The sequence below is a fragment of the Zonotrichia albicollis genome, chromosome 3, assembly GCF_047830755.1.
Source record: "Zonotrichia albicollis isolate bZonAlb1 chromosome 3, bZonAlb1.hap1, whole genome shotgun sequence".
NCBI classification, from domain to species: Eukaryota; Metazoa; Chordata; class Aves; order Passeriformes; family Passerellidae; genus Zonotrichia; species Zonotrichia albicollis.
In genome coordinates, this window is record NC_133821.1 from 56018998 (window position 1) to 56038556 (window position 19559).

The 19559-nt window shown below is 41.3% G+C and overlaps 2 protein-coding genes across 3 annotated transcripts in view; one reads left to right on the top strand and one right to left on the bottom strand.

The window, feature by feature from the left end:
- The first annotated feature begins 475 nt into the window (after positions 1-475).
- On the top strand, positions 476-15788 carry LGALS8 (galectin 8). Of its 2 annotated transcripts, XM_005487580.4 has the most exons (10): positions 476-635; positions 2622-2831; positions 6664-6752; positions 7307-7517; positions 8189-8305; positions 9967-10023; positions 10102-10128; positions 11454-11542; positions 13883-14048; positions 14512-15788. In XM_005487580.4, the coding sequence occupies exons 2-10, from the start codon at positions 2718-2720 to the stop codon at positions 14659-14661; spliced, it is 1020 nt and encodes a 339-aa protein (XP_005487637.2). In that variant the 5' UTR covers positions 476-635; positions 2622-2717; the 3' UTR covers positions 14662-15788. The 2 variants fall into 2 exon arrangements, with proteins under 2 accessions (XP_005487637.2, XP_005487638.2); XM_005487581.4 differs by lacking the exon at positions 9967-10023.
- Positions 14511-19559, bottom strand: part of HEATR1 (HEAT repeat containing 1) — a 36774-nt gene continuing 31725 nt past the window's right edge. The window contains exons 41-44 of the mRNA XM_014267437.3: positions 18715-18869; positions 18216-18374; positions 17421-17529; positions 14511-17042 (exon numbers count right to left, since the gene is read on the bottom strand). Of these exons, the coding sequence (XP_014122912.2) occupies positions 16954-17042; positions 17421-17529; positions 18216-18374; positions 18715-18869 (512 nt within the window). The 3' untranslated portion in view covers positions 14511-16953. The remainder of the gene's footprint in view (positions 17043-17420; positions 17530-18215; positions 18375-18714; positions 18870-19559) is intronic.

The following is a 19559-nucleotide window of genomic DNA, read 5'->3' on the forward strand; positions in this document are numbered from 1 at the left end:
GAAGTATCTCAAAAGGTGAGTCCAAGAGGATGGTGCCAAACTGTTTTCAGTGATGCCCAGTGACATCCAGGTGAGGATGCCATGGCCATAAACTAAACCCCAGGAATATAAGGGAGAACTTCTTTACGTAGAGAGAGGGTGGCAGAGCACTGGGAACAACAGGCTGCCCGGGGAGGCCGTTCAGCCTCCCTGTCTGGAGACCTTCAAAACCCATCTGGCCGCATTCTTGTGTCACCTGCTCGAGGTAACCCTGCCTTCGCAGGGGGCTGGGACTTGGTCTCCTGAGGGTTGGAAAGGCCCTAACAACTCAGTGTGAGATGTGCCTCGTGAGGAGATGGGTTTGCGCTGTAGCACGGCCGGTCCAGAGGGAGCACAGCACACACGGGAAGAGGGCGGCTCGCAGGGAAGGGAGTGCAATGCACTCTATAAGGTTCAAGCCCAGCCCCGCCGGCCGCAGGGGGGGGCGCCTGCGCGCGCCGGGGCCAGCAGGCCGCGCCGGGCACGCGCTGCGGTGACGTCACGGCGGTGAGGGCCAGGGCGGGCGCGGGGCCGGGAGCGGCGGCGATGGCGGCGGCGCCGGGCGGGCGCGTCCCGCGCGTGAGCGGGCGCTGCTGATGGGAGCGGTGTGTCCTGAGGTAAGAGACACAGCGGAGAACGCGGGGAGGCTCCCCCTGCCCGCCCCTGTGCGGGTCGGGGAGAGGGGCTGTGGGAAGCCGGGACTGCCTCGGTTCGCTATAAACCTGAAGTGATTTGCTTGGTCCTGTGTCCTTCCAGTGTTCGGGAGTCTTGGGTTTATAGCGGGGGACGAGGGGGCACCGCCAGTGTTTTGTACTTTAATTGCTTGCAGATATCCAGAAAGCATCTCGGTAATTCTCTTTGCAGAAGCTTTGTTCGCACTGGTACAAAATCTCGCTTTAATTGTAAGGGCTGGCCGGAGTTACCGTCGTGAAGGTAACTCGTGAAGGACACATTTTCTCCGTGTCACAGTGAGAAGCATAATAGCTGGCTGTTATTTTTTTTTTTTTTTTTGGCTCTGGTTTCGTTTTTGTCTGTGGGAGATACGACTGTGTGAGATAACAGGACACATTTTCTCTGTGTCACAGTGAGAAGCATAATAGCTGCTTATTATTATTATTTTTTGGTCTCTGTGGTTTCCCGTTTGTGTGTGGGAGATCTTTCCAGCCCCTCGGAATGTGTGAGATAGCAGGACAGCCAGGAAGCCTCAGTTTGCCGCGTTGCAGCTTTGGTGTAGCACGTACCCTGGTAGAGCTTGCTCTGGCAGGAGGATACAGGAGAGCTTTTGCAGTTGCATGTTCTGCTTTTGACAAACAGAATTACTGAATTACTGCTTTCCTTCATTATTGCGACCTTGTCAATAAAAAAGTTATAGGCAAACAAGAAAACCCCCAACTCATCACTTTGTCATGGTGCCACCTGCGCTGCCAAGATCCTGTGCCAGGATCCTCTCCTGGCAGGATCTGGATTGCTGTTGCAGGCACAGGAAGTTCACATAGCAGGCTGCTGGGCTGTAGGTTTCATTTTTGTGGGGTCTGCTGTTGGACCGTACAACCATCCATAAAGGCAAAATTATTGTTTGATTTGGTCTTTTATTTTCTTCTTTTAAAAATGAAATTGATAAAATTGGCCTGCACAGGTAAAAGTGAATTTATGGTAGTATCCGTTGAGAAGGTCAAAGGGCAAAGTAGTTGTGCAGTGTTTAATTAAAGTACCTTATATTCCCTGAACTGTATTCTAGATACTGGTGTTAAGTGGGTGAGGTAATATCTATCTGGTCCAAATCTCCAGCAAGTTAAGTCAGATGTTGCAAAATGGACCACTCTATTGTTTAATCATTCCAGAAGATTAATCCTGTGGAACAAGCCACAGACCTTGGAGTTTTGGTTTTGTGTTGTTTTGGAATTTTTTTCTGTGGTTTTATTTTTTTGGGTTTTTTTTGTTTGTTTGTTTGGGTTTTTTTCCTTCTTTATAACATTGCTTGCTGTTGTCCATGATAATATGGCTAGAGCCCTCACGTTTGACTTCTTCCTGTCTGCTTGTCATCACCACATAGCTTACATGCTACTTTTCTCCAGAATATGGCAGAAAGAATACTTAGTAGTTTCAATTGGCCCCTGAATTTTGGACACTTTGTTAAAGGATTTGCTGAAGAAGTTGCAGTGTAGCTGAGTATACTCACAAACTTTATTTCTTATTAATGTTGTGCATTTAATTGTAATTTTACAAACTGCTGTTATTACTTGGGGAGTTCTGGGAGTGTATGTGTTGGAGGAAGAAATATAAAAGACCTTCTGTGTCTCTTGTTTTTGCCTATTATTTCTTAACTTTATGTAAGATAAAGGTGGAAAAGGCAAGGTCACCTGCTAAGGCTTGTCTGCCATGGGAAATCTGGGAATAGCACACTGCTGCTGACACTGTTTACCAGTGGGGCATCTCAGTGCTCTATGCAAGCCTTTTAATTTCATATTTCAAAACTCCAGCAGATTTACTGGAAAGATGTTTGCATCATTCTTGGCTCTTTACCTTGGAGGTACTGAGGGTTTCACTTCATGTTGTGTCACCTTTTTTCTGTTTAATTAAAGTTTTTGGGTTTTTTTTCCAAGGGATCACTCCTTTGGTGTTGCCTGATCAGCGAGTTCTTCACGTACGCTCCAGCAGTGTCCACACAGAACTGACAAACTTCAGCTGCAGGAGGGAAGATGACATCCTTAGGTGCACCACAGGAGGAAATGAGTAAACTGACCTTGGATACACCACAGAAAGAAATAGGTGAACTGACCTTGGGTACATCGCAGAAGACAATCAGCAACCCGGTAACTCCTCTGTCATTTCAACAATGTGTCCCCTGGGAGAGGGGACTTTGCTGTTTTATCTCAACAGTACTGATGTGCACAGTGAGGGATGCTGCTGAGAGCTCTGCATCTCTCAGGTTTGTGAGGGAGAATGTCACAAAGTGCTGATGGTGTTTAGAAATTGTGCTGTAAACAAATGGACAGGACTTCCAAAAGAGGACAGATGTTCTGTTAGCCTTGGAGGATAATCCTGTTTCATGTACAGCTTACATAGATATCTGGCATTTTTGCAGAATATGCTGGAAAGTGAAAGTATGATAAGATGTTTTCTCTCTTAATTCTTTGTAAACACAGGTGGTGCTTGGCAGCTGTCATGAAATGGTTTTTTTTGTGGTCCCTGTAACTCCAGTCTGAACAACTAAACTTGGAATAATTTTTCACAGTTCATATTTCAATTCATAATAAATCCTATTTTCTGTGGAAGACTTGAGCTGACATGATTCAGCAGTTGCAAAGAATGGATTTGACAGAATTTTGTTTGCCTTGCTCAGAGTCTGAAAACTTTCTCTGAAAAGTTCTGTCATTCTCATGGTCTGTGACAGCAGCCTGACTTTGGCTTACCCTGAAGGGGTGACCTGAAGCTGTGTTTTCTGTTGTGTCTTAAAAAAGGTTGTTCACTTAAATCTGCAGGAAATAGTATTTTTACCCTTCTCTGCTAGACCCCTTTAAAACACTAAAATGTGTGCAGTATTTATGGGGAATGTGCAGTAGCACAGACCTGCACACTTCCTTGTCTGTTGCAGCTTTTGTCACACTCTTGGGCCCTCAGTGAATCTGATTGTTTATTCCCAGGGTGTGGTCACTGCTTGCAGAGTGAATAGAGTTAAGAATGAGGGGGGAGTAATTTCAACCTCCTTCATAAGAGCCCAGCTGGATGGAGGAAGGAAAGCTTATGATGAACTAGAAGGTGGAAGGACTGAAGTGCAAAAGGAGAGGGAGGGTGAAAGTTGGTAGATGGAGATCTTGGTGGGAGAGGAGGTGTGAAGAGAAGGATCAGGAGATGTTTAGGACAAATGAGTAGTGCCAGACAGAGACTGAGTCCAGCAAAATTGGGTGGCTACAAGGGGACTGACCAGTATGATGGGTGAAAAGACCTAGCAGGAGAATTCAACTAGAGCTTAGGGGTCAAGAGTCTATTGTGAGAAAAGGAATGAGTGTTTGGGATTGGAATATGGAGGCAGAGTTGGGAAGGATTGTGCCAATGACTTTGGGGCAGCCTCCAGAGAAGGCAATGAGTAACCTGCTCTGTCTGGCCTTGCGTTGAGCAAGGCATTTTGTTAGCGGGACCAGAGGTGTCTTCCAACCTCAGCTCTTCTGCAGCAGGGCAGGCTGTGAAAATGCCATTGTTTCAGTACATTGTTCCACTAGCAGCAAAACTTCATAACTTTCTTACAGGTTTGAGTCTCAGAGGCTGAGATGTACTTTTTCATTACTGTACTGTTCTCAAGCATGCAGAAAGTCGGCTTTGCTCCCTTATGCCCTTTACTGCACCCATCTGACAAGAAATGCTTTCATGTCCCATCTGGTGGGGCAGCTGTCTGACATCCAGCATGCTGTATATCACATAGCTGCCCCACCAGCTGGGACATGTTGTTGCAGTCCTTTCCTCTATAAGACCATAATTCTCCTCTTGTTTTATGAAAAGTGGCATTTTCTTTTAGGAAGAATATAATCTTTGAGACTTCTCAAACTCAGTTGACATTGACCAGTTGGCTTAAGAGCAGAGTTTTGGAGATCTATAAGAAAGGCAGGATGATGGTGGATCATGTCATGTGACAAGAACTATTCTTAATAAATGAGGAAAAAGTAGTAGAACAGCATCTGGAGACATGAGGAAATTACAGGCGCATTCTGTGATGACAAAGTCCCATTAAGTCTGTAGTATTGCACCCAGAAAACGTTCTATTATGATCTTGTTGGTCCCACATCTGAGCTTCTGAAGAGTTCATGGGTCACCCTTTCTTTTAAATAAATGGATCCTTCCGGATATAAAGAAGTGCTTTTGCTACAGTTCCATTTCAGGAGTACAGAACTTTGCTTCACTAAAGTGGTCAAGTACCAGTATCCCTGACCTGTGTGTGCTTCTTTGGTTTGTCTTTGGAGAATGAACCAGTAACTTACTACTTTATTGCAGTAGAGCTACTGCCCCTCAGGAGCAGAGTGGAAAAATGAGAACAATCAAGATACACTTTTAATTTTTGATTATTATTGTTTAAATAAAAGTTACCTTCTGGTGTGCAACTTGTATTTTAGGGAACCAAGCCACTACTAGTAAACAGAGAGATGTCACTTTTCTTTCACTTTTAACACTTAATTTCACATTTTGGTCCTCCTCTACTGCACCTGCTAAAGCAAATAGACATGATGAGACTTAAAACAACCTGCCAATTTGCTTAAGAAGCAAGTCCTATTTTTTTTTTTACTTGATGCAGAAGATGACTCTGAATTAGGTTTTGTGCAGTGGGTGGGTAGCTGAGAAGGAAAGTGAAGAACGGGCAGAAAAGGATGTGTATCTACTGGCAGAAATGATCAACATTGGATTTAGACAATTTCTGTTGTCCTTCCTTTGTCCTCACAGATTAGCAAAAATATGTGTCAGCAAACAAATATCCTTATCATATCTGCCTGTTTCATGCAGTTATCTAGATATTTTAAAAATAAAAATCTCAACTCATTGTTTTATGGTCCAATATTCCATTCAGGAGTAGAAATTCCAATGTGTTTGTTATTTTTGTTGTTAAATTACTGGAACTCTTGTTTGCAACTGATGTTTCATTTCAGGAGTATCTTATAAACTACCAAAACCAACCTTGGCAAATTTTTCTTTTGGTTAACCAGAGCAAATGTAACATTTTCTACCAGTTACCTCCTTTTTCAATCTGGAGCGCATCACACATGTGATGAGATGCAGACTTGCTGCTTTGCTCTTGGGCCAGGCACCTGGGAACTCCCACAGTTTAATGTTAAGGTGCTTCCCATCCCTTCCTGAAATGCTGGATGGGCAGGGTAGGGCTTCTGTGAGCATGTCACAGTGAGCTGTGCCAGGGTGTTTGGGGCTTTTATCCTAAATGACTCATCCCTCCCTGTGGCTGAACAACTCTCACCGTGCTGCCATTTCTGTTCAGTGTAACATCCATGAGTTACCTTCTCCAGCTATTGATAAGAAGAGATAGTGAGGCTTTGAGCCACACTGCATACTGTAGGCACACTAAAATCCGAGGCTCCTGGGCAGGGCTGTTTTAGTGCACTTTGCAGTTCTTAGCTCATTAGGATGAGGTATTTTGTGGTGTTTGTGTAGGTTTTACTAAGCAAACACTCTGTGGCATAGTCTCTTCCTGTCATTGTTTTCCCTAAATGGAGCAAGAACAAGCAAAAAGGCAGCCCTGTAGTCTGGGGTCAGAGGAGCGGTGGAAATTGCCTTCTGGTACCAGCAAGGGGCTGATAATAGTCAGCCCTTGGGGATGACGTAATTTGAAGTGAATCTTCTTCATGCTCCATGAAAAGTGAGGCAATAAAATATTATGACTCTTCATTTGAGAGCTAAGAATGGAGGATGGAAATTTTAGTTTTATCTGAAAATCTTGGTTTTCATAGGGGAAAATATGCCAGGTTTTCCCTTCCTGTTGTGTATTCTTTTATATTAAAAGCTAGTTGTGTTTCTTCTAATGCTGTGGAGCATCATATAACTAAGAATTAGAATACTAACTTTAAAACTATTTTGGGGTTTCTTGCCTCCATCACAAAACGGTATTGGAATATTTTTTTCTGCTTTTTTTGTTCTTCCCTCTTCTAGATCATTCCATATGTTGGGACAATACATGGTGGCCTTGTTCCTGGAGAGCAGATTGTGATACATGGGACTGTTCCTGATGATGCAGACAGGTAGAGGCTATGTTGTCATATTTTGCAGTGTCACCATGTGAGTAAGAATGTAAAGGGTGAAATGTTTCCAGGAATCCTTCTTAGGATGGCACACAAAGGTTTGATCTAAATCCTTTTGGTAACATTAGATTGAATGCAGGTTTAAAGGGTAATCTGACACTAACAAAATTGGTGACTAAATGTGTTGTGTGTAGGAATTAAGTTAAACTGGGATGGGGAGGTATGGACTAGTGCTTGTGCCCAGGAAGGGAGTTGTGTTCCCTGACCTTATCCAAGGTTCATTTGATATGTTCTGCTGAAGGTAATGGGAGGTAAGCTGTTGAACACAGTAAGTGAGGAGTTTACATGATATGAATGATGACCATTAAATAAATTTAAACATGTATATTCACTGCAAGTAGATCATGGGAGAACCTCACATATTGTTTCTTACCCAATGACATTCATTGGGTCTGCCTGTTCTGAGGCTCCACAGTAAAACACAATGTACTGAGCCTTTAGGTGAGTTCTTGAGAGACTGAGCTGAATGTGGTTTGTCTTATTTTTGTGATTAGGTTCCAGGTGGATTTACAGTGTGGCAGCAGCATAAAGCCTCGAGCTGATGTGGCATTCCATTTCAACCCCCGCTTCAAAAGGTCTGGCTGCATTGTTTGCAACACACTGGAGAGGGAGAAGTGGGGATGGGAGGAGATCACTTATGAGATGCCCTTTGGAAAAGGAAAGTCATTTGAGATTGTCATCATGATTTTAAAGGATAAGTTCCAGGTGAGTCTGGATTGATTCTTTATCTGCAGCCATTTTCTGGCCAATAAAGTAGAGGTATCTTGTATAATTGAAATAAATATTGGAGGTCTAGGTGTCTCTGTCACCTAGGTATAGTCTAACTGCAGAAAAGTTTAGAGCTTTGCTTTAAAGAGGTGCTAATTAAATCAGACCTTTAATTTTGTATTGCTTCCCTCCAAATTGGATGAGTAGGCAAGGAACTCTCTGCCATAGCTAATGGCTACTCCACCCTTCCCTCTGTATGTGCAGAGGGCTAATCTTGGGATAAACCTGTTCTGTGGCAAGTATAGGACAGTCCTCTTGGAGGTGACATGTGAGGTGTATTTGTCTTGCTCTGTTAGACTGCAATAATATATTCTATTGTATTGATAATACCACATTGGTGAATGATTAGGTTTAGAAACAAAGGTGTGAAGTGCAAATTTTAGTGTAGGTAAATGAATCTCCCTCATAGTGATGGAAAGAGAGACTGAATCATGGATGAATTGAACTTAGTTGATCTGATATTTCTAGGACATTCCTAGGAGTGTTTTGTACCAAATTGTTTCTGTACCAAACCAGTGTAAACCAGAGATGTGTGCATGCAGTTTGATACATGGCTGATGTAATGTATATTTGATATAGTTTTTCTGTTTGGCTTCCCATCTCTTTAGGTGGCTGTAAACAAAAAGCACTTGCTGCTCTACAAGCACAGAATTAGCCTTGAAAAAATAGATACTCTTGGAATATATGGCAAAGTGCAGATCAAAGCCGTTCAGTTTGTTTTTAAGGTAAGTTGTATAGATAGCTGACTTGTTCGATTCATTTCCTCTGTCCTGCTAAGCTGCCAAGTGGGATTTATGGTGAAAAGGAAGGAGAAGCAGCTACAGTTCAACGTTAGTAAGGAGATTTTGGTTTCCCCACATTTCTGCATGTGACTCTCATGAGGATTTGTGTCTTCCTGTTTCAATATTGCGGTTAGGGGCAAGAATGTGACAAAAGTTTACAGCTTACAAAGTTAACAGGACAAATGGTATAAGAATTGATTGGATACTTAGTCTACGAGTGGATTAGACTTCCCACATATTGCAGGGGCTTCAGAATGGGCTCTTGAGCAGTCAGTGCTTCTGAGGGACAAGTGTTGCCATGCTGTAACTTGTTGCTTGGCTTTGAAATGCCAAGGTTGGCCACAGCTGGAGCTCCTTGTGCACATAACCCTGTTTTTCCTGCTTAACTGACTGATTTGTTGACTGAAGTCAGAAGTGTACATTTATGGGGATGAGAAGAAGTATTCTTTCTCAGACTTTGTAGTGGACCAAACTGCAGTGAATTTGAAGTGAAGGCTGTGCTGTGCCCCCTCTCAGCTGCCACCTCTGCTGCTGATAGTTAACTAACATGGAGTTTTTCCCTGGGGAGAAGATACTTTTGTTCTGAAAGAGTTAGATTTTTAGAACAGAAAATGAGGGTGATGAATTCCAGGGAGATTGAGGAGCTGAATGTCTTTTCCCTTTTCTACCATTCACTAAGGTAGCCTGCCTACTCCTGTGAGATACTGTGGGTCTCTTCAGCACAATCTTCACTACATTGTGAGTGAAGCTTTTGACTCTTGCTGCCAAATACCAGGTGTGACTCAGGTCAGCAGGCTAATAATTGTTTTGGTAGAAGGCAAAGCTGAGCATAATCAAGTCTAAGCTTTAAACATAGGTCTGCTGTGTTTAAAGATCATTTGCAAAGACGGTAAACAGGCCTTCATGGGTCCCATCACTTGGCTTTGGGCACATTGTCAGAATAATATTTCTGCAAAAGCTGTCTGCATCCTAATCTTGGAGGATGACTCCAAGAAGAGCTTGAGGGCAAGCAGGTGCTGTAGGTTGGTTTCTGACCCAAGCACAAAACATACACTTAGTTTAATCTGCTGATGCTGTATGCTTTGTGGAAGATAGGAATGGAGAAAGGCAATTCTTTCTTTTTAGTCTTTGCTTCTAATACACTTTTCTGAGGAGGAAGTTGTAAGCTTGTACTGAAATAAACAACCTGAAGACACAGTCTGCTAGGGCCAAGCTGGACCTGTCTCTGCCATGGCCGTGTTGCACATCTGTCCTTCCCGTGAGAAGGGACAGTGATGTACAGGGCTGCTTAGAATCCCAAGAACCCTGCTGTATGGACTTGCCACACTATGAGGAAAAGTCTGTGGGTACTCTGATCCTGAGGGTTAGACAGTGCTCTGACTGTTAAATAAAGATTCAAATTGTAATGAGGTGATCTTCAGAAATCATCAGAACTTTTCTGTAGTTTGTAGGGGTTTGGCTATCTTTTTCATTAACCTTGCCCTAGATTTCCACCTTAACAGTTCACTGTTCAAAGCATGATGATCCTTATATTGTTCTAAACCAACTTTATGCTAAAGTTATATGATGTGAGCAGTGACACCTAAATATCTGTCTTTCTGCAGCCTTTACAAGGCTCTCAGCCATCGTCTCTAGGAGTAACAAAGATAAGCACAGGAAATGTACGTATGTCTGTAAAAGGTTGAATGAATCGCCCCATTGTCTGATAAGCTAGATAATACTCTTTTCTTCTCTTGTAGGGGGAAATGCCAAGTGGTTCACAATTGGTAAGTGTTTCCTGTAGATTTGTGGCAAATGTAGAATAAAATCAAAAATACTTCAGTTATTTATGAAAAGACATGCACAAAAGACAAGAAGAAAGGAATTGACAGTCAGCTGGAGAAAGATCATCACTGAGATTTTGTAGAGGGTAATCCTCTGCTGCTAGTACAAATGAGACTATTATTAAATCATTTAGAAAACCCAAAAGATAAATGCAGTATCCACAACCATAAACAAATTAAAAGTGAAGTATCTGAAGTTTTAAAGGACCAAGTCACTTTTTTTTTTCAAATAGGCATACTTTGTTTTCTCTGCCTTAGGGAATACCTGCAAAGCAGAAGTATTCTGCAGTCATATTACGTTAACGTGTGTGGAACCTGTCCGCCACATCTTCCTCTTGCTGACAGATCTCTGTGTGCACTTTCAGCAGCTGGATGCAAGTGTTGCACCTCAGGGGTGGAACTTGTACCCAGCTAACATGGAGTATAGATGGAGCAAGGGCTCATCTTTTTGCAAAAACCTGTGCAGGTGGACTGTATCCCCACTGGAGCAAGGACCGCACTCAGACTGAAAAGGGGTGAAGTCAGGAATATATACACATAGAATTTGTGGAGAAAGTGAAATTGCAGTGAGTGCCATAATTTTAGATGTTTTGTCACTTGACATCCTGCCTTCTCCGGTCTTTTTTTTTTAAACCAAGTAACACACAATATTGTAATTTGCAAGTGGTGGACTTCAGCAAAAACATAAAAGTGAAGTGCTTCTCCATTCCCTTCTTTTCCCTGGTGAAAATAACTGCTAACATAATGAAAAGTAAAGACAAATAAAATACTTGCACTATCATTATGAACTGCTGCCAGGAGGACAGAACACTTAGTGACTCTCCTTCTAGTACTTATGTGACAATGGGACAACACCACACCTTAACATGAGTCTTTTTCTTTAAAGCAAAACTGATACTTTCAGGGATGAGAAGTCAGGTGTATGTCTGAGTAATTATGTGATACGAATTGAAACTATTACAGGGAGTTTCATGCTTACTTTTTTATTTTTTTTTTCTTTCCCCTTCCTCCCCTCCTTCCACCATTAGTTTGTTTGTTTTGAACCCAAGATAGTAGTATAAATTAAAACCCAGTACATTGATGTATTTGTCTCAGTGTAAGTTTTCCACTGTACTATTAGGATCCTACAATATACTGTAGGAATAACTTTAGCTTGTAAGTGCAAATTTGCAATTGTAGGCCAGAATTTCATCATGCCATAGTAAAGCTCAGCTTGTATAAAAAAAATTAGGTCACAGTCAAGATTTTTACTGGGGGTGTACTTCCAGGGTGTTCCTTATTGTGAGAAGCTTGATACTGCACTTCGTCCAGGATGCACAATTGCCATTAAAGGAGAAGTGAAAAAAAACCCAAAGAGGTATGTGTTACTGATGGGCTTTTTTCTGTTATTTAACTGAGGTGCTCTTGAGAATGAGTAGGCCTTTCCATTGCCTTTGTATATCCTTACTCACTTGCAACTTAGCATCTGGAATCACCTGAAACTACAGTGCAGTTTCCTCAGGAACCAGCAGGATTACCGCTTTAGAGAGGACTTGAATGAGCAGCTCCGTTGTGAAAAGTGAAGGTAAAACCTGAGTGTCTTACCTACTAAATCTGTGTCATTCACAAATCTGTGTGTTTGTTCAGGGCTTTCCACTGTTCAGGAAGTGTGAGCAGATGTACTGTACAGAGACAGCTTTTATTCTAAAGAGATCTAAGAGTAAGGATGTGTCAGAAGTAGGTGAAACATAAGTGAGGTGAGTTGCAGGTCTGCTTGGATGTGCATGTTACAATATTTCTCTGACAAACCTCCTTGGGATAAGCATGAAGGTGCCTAATTGACAACAACTGAGTGATGAAAAGTGATTAAGTGAGTGATTAAGAAGGATGGAGCACCTCTCCAGAAAGGAAAGTCTAAGAGAATTGGGATTGTTCAGCCTGGGAAAAAAAGTGCTTCAAGAAGACCTAATTGTGGCTTTCCGGTCGGTACATGAGGGGTGCCTGTAAGAAATCTGGAGAGAGACTTTAGAAGAGCATGTAGTGACAGAAAAGGGGGAATGGCTTCCAAGTGAGACTAGGTTTAGGTTAGAAATGAGGAAGAAATTCATTACTGGGAGGATAGTGAGACATTGGAACAGGGTTTCCAGAGAAATTGTGGATATTCAATGTCTGGCAGTGTTCAGGGTCAGGTTGAATGGAGCCCTGAGCAACCAAGTCTGGTGAAAGTGTCCCTGCTCATGGCAGCGGGGTTGAAATGAGATGAGGTTTAAGGTCCCTCCCAACCCAGGGCATTCTGTGATTCCATGAAAGCTGATAGGGGAGTATGAGCAATAATTTTGATAGCAAACTAGGAATGAAGAGTTGCAAAGAACATGTTTTCCAAACATGAAATAAAGCTCAGGGCGTAGGGGAGCATAACACAGTCAAAATGGAGGTGAGCAAGTGTCTGTGCTTCAGCTTGCCCTTGAGGGGTAGTTTTGGCTTTGCTAAAACATGCCTAAAAATGAAGCAATTAATGAAAAATGAAAATGATGGGAAGCATGTTTTCACATTTTGTATGTTATTGCACTCCCGCTTCCTCAGGGCATGTTTCTTACCTGCAGTTGAACAGCATTCAGAGTTCATACTGGAATCTAAGGTCTGGAGTCCTTATCCACAAAGTTTGGATGGATTTCAGATTGAATAGGATAATTAATACTTACAGAGTAGCATTTCTTTTCCTTCTTTAGCTTGAAAAGTTTATTAGCACTTTTCAAGTGCTGAATGTGCTCAGATGCATGTAAGCATGAAGAGGCTTTTGGCTGTTAAAGCATGCAGGTTGTTTGCTTTTTATGTTAATGGTTTTAAACCTATATATTTATACTGAGTTTATAAGTTATTCAGTGTCTTTCGCTCAGTTCACACAGCTTTAGATGTTTCTTATTCTTGGTGAAAAAGAACTTCACAGCTTGGAAGTGTTGCAATATTTCCTATCTGGGCTGAATAAGTCTCAAAAGAAGGCAACAGTCTGACAGCTGGAGCTAATTTGGGTGGGGAGGAAATATTTTTTTTCTTTAAATGTGGTAAGGTTTTTGCCACAAGTTGGAGCATTCATTTGTATTTGAATAACTGTTCTCTCTGATCACCCTTCTCCAGAGCTCCCCTTTAGGAACCCTGTTTGATGGGCATGTCTGAGATGGCAGATTATTCACTCAGCCTGGGCAGAGCTTTGCTGCCTACAAAATAATGTTTTGTATGCACAGCATCCCAGCAGTCTTAAATGTAGGGAGAGAATCCTTAAACTTTTCCTTAGATTCCAACCAGTTTGTTGGCAGAAAGGATATGATATCTTCAGGTAAAGAGAAGCTCCCACACTCCATTGCCTGAGTGAGAGGTGGGGAAGCAGGCAGCTCTGTGTGTTCCTGTGAGAATGCTGCTTCCTAGTGCAGTATGGGAGCTGCTCTTGGCTCAACAGCTTCTTGCTGAGACATGTACAGAAAGCTGTGAATGATAAAGTGATCTAGCAGGGTCATGTCCCACATTTGCTGCCTCCAGCAAAGGTTTCTCTGCAAAGGAGATGAGTGCATGCTGGCTGGCTGCCTGCTTGGATCTTCAGGTGAATCACAGCCCTGGATCCCAAACTGCCTGAATATTGGTTGAGGACTTGGTAAATGACACTGACTGCTGTTGTCATGTCTGTAAACCCTTGGTGCAGTAAACTTTAAAAAATATCTTACAGCTTTGCAGTCAATCTGAGACCAAGTGACTCAAAGGACATTGCTTTACATCTGAATCCCCGAATGAAAAAGAAGGTTTTTGTAAGAAATTCCTACCTTGATGACAGCTGGGGAGAAGAAGAAAATGAAGTTGCTAACTTTCCTTTCAGTCCAGAGATGTATTTTGAGGTAAGATTAAGTGAAAGAGCATCAAACTGAAAAAATCTGCCAAATGGATTAACATTGATGCTTAAATGTCCTATTACTAATACAGATTTAAATAAAACTGCTATTCTTGCTTTTCATGTCTTGAAAATACTTCAAATTAAATGGGACCATAGAGAGCAGAGATTTGTCTTTATTTAGTGACAGTTTTCTTTTCAAGTAGTTGCAAAAATTCAACCTGTGCTAAGAGTAAATTTAAATCAAATTGAGTTGGATTTGATGATCCTTATGAGTCCTTTGCAATTTAAGTTATTCTGTGATTCTGTGAATTTTATTGAAGCCCTGTTTTTGTTTTTAAATGTTGCTTTTGCATGAAACATTCTTTTTAACAGAAACGTGTCTAGCCCAAGTCTATGCTAGGTCATCAGATTGTTTTTCACATCTTACCTGAGCTTAAATCTGAACTGTTTCTCTTCTTGCTTTCCAGCTGATTATTTTCTGTGATGCCAACCAGTTCAAAGTTGCTGTTAATGGTGTTCACATTCTGGAGTACAAGCATCGTTTTAAACAACTTGAAAAGATCAACATGGTGGAAGTCATAGGAGATGTTCACTTGTGGGATGTAAAGAGCTGCTAGGTTTTTTCAATCAGTACTGAAATAATTTAACCTCTTCTGATGACAGTGCCTCCTTGTCAAGTACAAACAGGTGCTGACTCATGCTGAGCCTGCCTTTAACCTATCTAGGCTTTGCATTTGCCTCTCTGAGTTAGGCAAGTACCAGAAATGCTAAATGCAAATTTAAATCCTTCTCTAGTCTTCAGTTTCCTGGCAAGCTGTTAGTGTTTGCTCAGATAAGTCTCCTGCATTACTGAACCTAGCAATATGAAAATGCTGCATCATACTGTGTCCAACAATTGCACTCTGTATGTTACATTTTACTACCATTTAGCATTCCTCAACACCATACATTCAATATTGTGAAGTAGAAATGAGACTGAAATAGAATCCAAAGATAGTTATCCACCTCAAAAGGGATGTTTATAATTTATTTAATACAGAACTATGGATTATAATTTTGTATGTTTTAATTTATGTTAGACCAATAACCTTTACAGTGAGGCTGGACTAAGCAAACCCTTACTTGACCCCTTACTTCTGGCAAAAGGCAAGAAGTTTGACCTTACCTCTTAGCCTGCTGCTGCAATAGCACCTTCTCTGACATCTGTGTTATGGCTATGTCACCTCCTGCTTACAAGGGCCCAAGATTTCTAGCTTTTAGTTTTCCAAAGTAAAACACTAGAAAGGGATGTAGCTGGTTTCAATTCAACATGAACTTTGCAAAGCTTGTTTGATCTGAAGTGGCTCATAACTGGGTTAAGAATCCTTGGAGTCTGAAGTAGATGTTTGTGGGTTACATTTTTAGGATATGTCTGAATCCAGGTAGTCCAGGTAGTTTCAGCTGAGATGGCACTTTACTACTCAGCAGTGGACCAGAGAAGGAATCCTTTTTCAGTCTTGTATTAAAATACTATCTATTTGAAATAAACTGTTTCTATTCAGTTTTCCATACAAATGCCAGTTCTTTTATATCCTTTTTAAAAATAAGTTACTATTGGTTGTCAATACATGCCCAGAAGATGTCCTTGTCTTGTCTTAAGACTGTTAATAACAAAGCAATTTCAAGAATAAGATGTATACTAAAAGACTTTAAATGAGCAAATTTAATGTATAAAAAGCATCAATTAAAACATATGTGAACTCTGCTTTTCTCCAAGTGTAGCTAAGTAGCTATGATCCCTTTTTGGTCTATTATCTTGTTTTGTTTTGTTATTGTCTTACCAGTATCCCTAAGTTGGCAAAGTGACCCTGGCTGGAGAACCATTTCTACATCAAGGAATGAACAATGCAGAGCAGTTGGCCTGAGCAGGCACTGGGGCTGGGCTGTGGCTGAGCTGGGGTGGCCCTCAGGACAGTGTGGTTCTGTGCTGTGCTGTACAGACCCCTTGGCTGCAGGATAAACTCACTGCAACAGGGGAGCTGGTAGGCAGCTCCCTGTGGCAGTAACACCACTCGTGTGTCCTTGCCTTTAGCTGAGAGTTCAGCAGATGTTCTCATGGGAATGTCCTTTTTGACAGCACACACAATGAAGTTCTAAGAAAATCCTGTAAGAGCTTGATGTGGTAATCTTTCCCCATATGGGACCTACATGTCATGCTGCACCAGGGACAGAGGCGCATTCCCAGCACCCAAAGGGATGTAACATTATCCTCTGTATGATGTCAGTTCTACCCTGTTACATTTTAAACCCTATTTTACAGAGTCTGAGTGCCTTTCTTAGTACCAGTCTAATGAACCAGCACCTCATGGTGCAAAACAAGTAGTAATTTTTTGGGTAAATCCATTATCATAGCAAGCAATTTATTCTTGAACTTCAGCTAATCAGTAGCAGTCTTTAAAGACTGTAAAACAGATTTAGTTTCCACATGAATCATGGCTTCTTGGAAGTTATTTTTCAGTATCTTCAGTGGGTATACGTTTTACTTCCCTACAGATGATAGAGAAAACCAGATTTTCAGGACTGCAGTGCATTGGTCTAGTGAGTACCATGATTGGAGCGTGACAGCCCCTCCACTGGGACAGTAACTGTATGCCCTGAGCACAATGGAATTCAGTAAGTCTCGCATGTTGTCATTCAGGATTTGTTCATAGCCTGCACCAGTTTCCCATTGTTAAGTATAGAGCAGTTACCTTAAGTCATAAGGAAAGTTCCCAGTCCATCCAGAAATTATAAAGCCAGATTCTTAAAATATTTTATTAAAAAGTTAAAATCTTGTCTCTGATAAAAACTGTTATGACAGTTTGCCTGTAACACCTGAATGTGTAAAGCTTACACAATTCAGACAACATTTGAAAATTAAGGGCATAAAATCAGAAGTAGCTTTGGAGTGGTTCTCCCAAAATGACTTCCAGCTGTTGAATTGTCTTCTGACATTGTTGTTCAACTTCTTCACATTCATCTAGAAAAAGAAATTGAGCAGGAATTAAGTAGAGCAGTGATTACAAGGCTACCCAAGGAAGGCTTCACCATCAAGGTTAGAACCATCCTCAAACACCATATATGAAATTATTACTCAGAAATATTTTGTCACTGAACTAGGCAACTCTTTCTACTAATAGTGATCTCAAACTTGCACATGGGGAGATGTGCAAAGGCTACAACACTGAAGAAGCCACCATAATTAAACTGAACTTCATGAATGTTTAACATAATCCATTTTGGTTTGCATTTTGCACAGTATAAGCCACCATATACAAATTCATAAGATTTATAGCAGTTACAACAATGAGCCTGTCTGAATCTGAAATGAGTCACTAATGCCACTTTAGAACATTACCTTCCATAAGCTCAGCTAAGAATGGAATAGATTCTGGTAGCAGGACCAGGTAGTTCTCCTTCAGTTTTTGTGCAACTTCTATCAAAGCAAGCAGGGCAGCAAATCGGACCTAAACCAAAACAATTACATAAGGAAACAAACATTACAGTGTAGTTCCCTGTTTTCTCCTGCCCTAACCTTCCTTCCATTCATTGTAAGGTTATAATCTTTCATTACTGAAGGGAACTAGTTATAAACTAATTTAAATACTAACATCTGGGTTAACATAACAACAAATACAAAAGAGGTTGTAAGAAGCAGGTAATGTTGGAAGTTATTTGATATAATGGACTTTAACTTCCTGTCACAATGCCACTTCCACTCTGTCAGGGCTTAGCTCAGCACTGTGAGAAACCAAGTACACTCCCTTGATATCTGTAACCTGTCAATAGGAGAGTCTTGACAAAACACTATGAACAGGTCTGAAAGCTGATAACTGTCTTCCTGTTACCCCTCTAAAGTGCCCCTATCTTTGTACACAAACAAATACCTCTTATTCCAACAGATACCAAATCTTAAAAAAACCCAAACCCCACAGCATGAAAGACATGGAATATTAACTGCTTACAGCTAGAGCAGAAGAGCATGTTGCACCCATCTCTACAACTTGGGAATACTGTTGTACAGCACCAGTATTTTAGTTTAGGCTACTATTTCAGCAATGACTTGGTTAATTCTGACTTTGGATTTTGGGAGCACTGTTCCCATTTTCTAGCATGACAAACAAAACCAATTCAAATTCTGATGGCTCCCAACCTTAGGAGAACTGTGCCTTGTCTTCAGCAGGATCTGGTAGTTCAGTGGTTTCCAAAGAGAATCATCTGCCATTGCCACTGAAAACTGAGCTATGCAGGGTATCAGGTGTGCTGTCACTCTTTCCTGGAACTTCTCATCTCCTCCAAGCACATTTTCTAGCTGTGGAAATAAAACAGATCCAGGCTCAGATAAACCAGCCAAAAACACTTCTAGCTTTGGCTTTCAGGTACTCAAGAATTAAGTCAGAGCTCATCAGTGGGAGTGCACTGGTCTGCAAGAGCTCAGTAAACATGCATAAACCTTACAGAATGAAGAAATTAAAAAAAGGATACGAAAAGTCAGTAATTCAGAGCCTTAGGCAAAGAAATCAATTCTGTCTATGGCCCAAAAATGATGAATGCGCCCTTTTTTATTAAGGGAGAGGACTGATATCTGATTTCTTTTGTTAACTATGGAAAAAAAAACTAGCTATGAATTGTTTCGATGGATTTGTCAATACCTGATCGACCAGAGGCTGCATCAAGGTTTCTGCTCTTTCTTTACTCAAGAACTTCTGCGTGTCAAACAGGAAGAGCTTGTGCAGACAGTCCATGGTGAACTGCAACAGTAGACAGCTCTTTTCTGTGTTATTGTCTGAGTCAAAGAAAGCTTCATCTACACATGAGCCAAGGAGAAGAAAATAAATATCACCAACAGAATGAAAACACAAAACTTCCCACAAAACTGCAGGACAGAAACATTGCTAGTCTGTCAATGCAGCTATGGGATGTACTACATAGCAATTATCCACTCATCACTCAGAACAATCAAGTGGATGTGATACATTATCTGGCTTTGAGCTACTGCCCCAGCAAGTCTGCTACTGATGGAAATAAAAGAGAATAGCCACTGGCTACAGAAGTGCTTGGCCATATCTGTGGATATGGAGAATTTCTTCAGGTCACAACTGGGATGGGCAAAATTTCCCACAGAAAATAATAACATCTATTTTTGCCCAAGAAAGCAGAGGAGTCTAGATACACCAGGCAGCATATAAGAGAAGTCAATGAATAAAAAAGGAAAAAGTAAAAAGAGAAACCCTCTTTCTATACAATTTCATACTCAGGGAAGCTCACTGGGTCTGACAGAAAATTTTCATTTGGTCACAACATTGTAATAGCAGCCCCATGCCTATAGATGAAAAACGTCCTTTGGTTCCATCAGAGAAAGATTTCTCATTTACCACAGGAAGAAAAAAGAGAGAAATGAATTATGTGTGCTGTGAAATAAATCCCGTAAGACTAAAATTTCTGCAATTAAAATTAGCCTCTCAGCAATCAAGACTAAGCCTCTCTGTAGCCAGTA

Coding starts and splice junctions, on each gene's coding strand:
- LGALS8 (XM_005487580.4), top strand. CDS start 2,718: ATGACATCCTTAGGTGCACCACAGGAGGAAATGAGTAAACTGACCTTG. Junction 8,306..9,966: donor CCGTTCAGTTTGTTTTTAAG/GTAAGTTGTATA, acceptor GTCTTTCTGCAG/CCTTTACAAGGCTCTCAGCC. Junction 11,543..13,882: donor GTGAAAAAAAACCCAAAGAG/GTATGTGTTACT, acceptor AATATCTTACAG/CTTTGCAGTCAATCTGAGAC.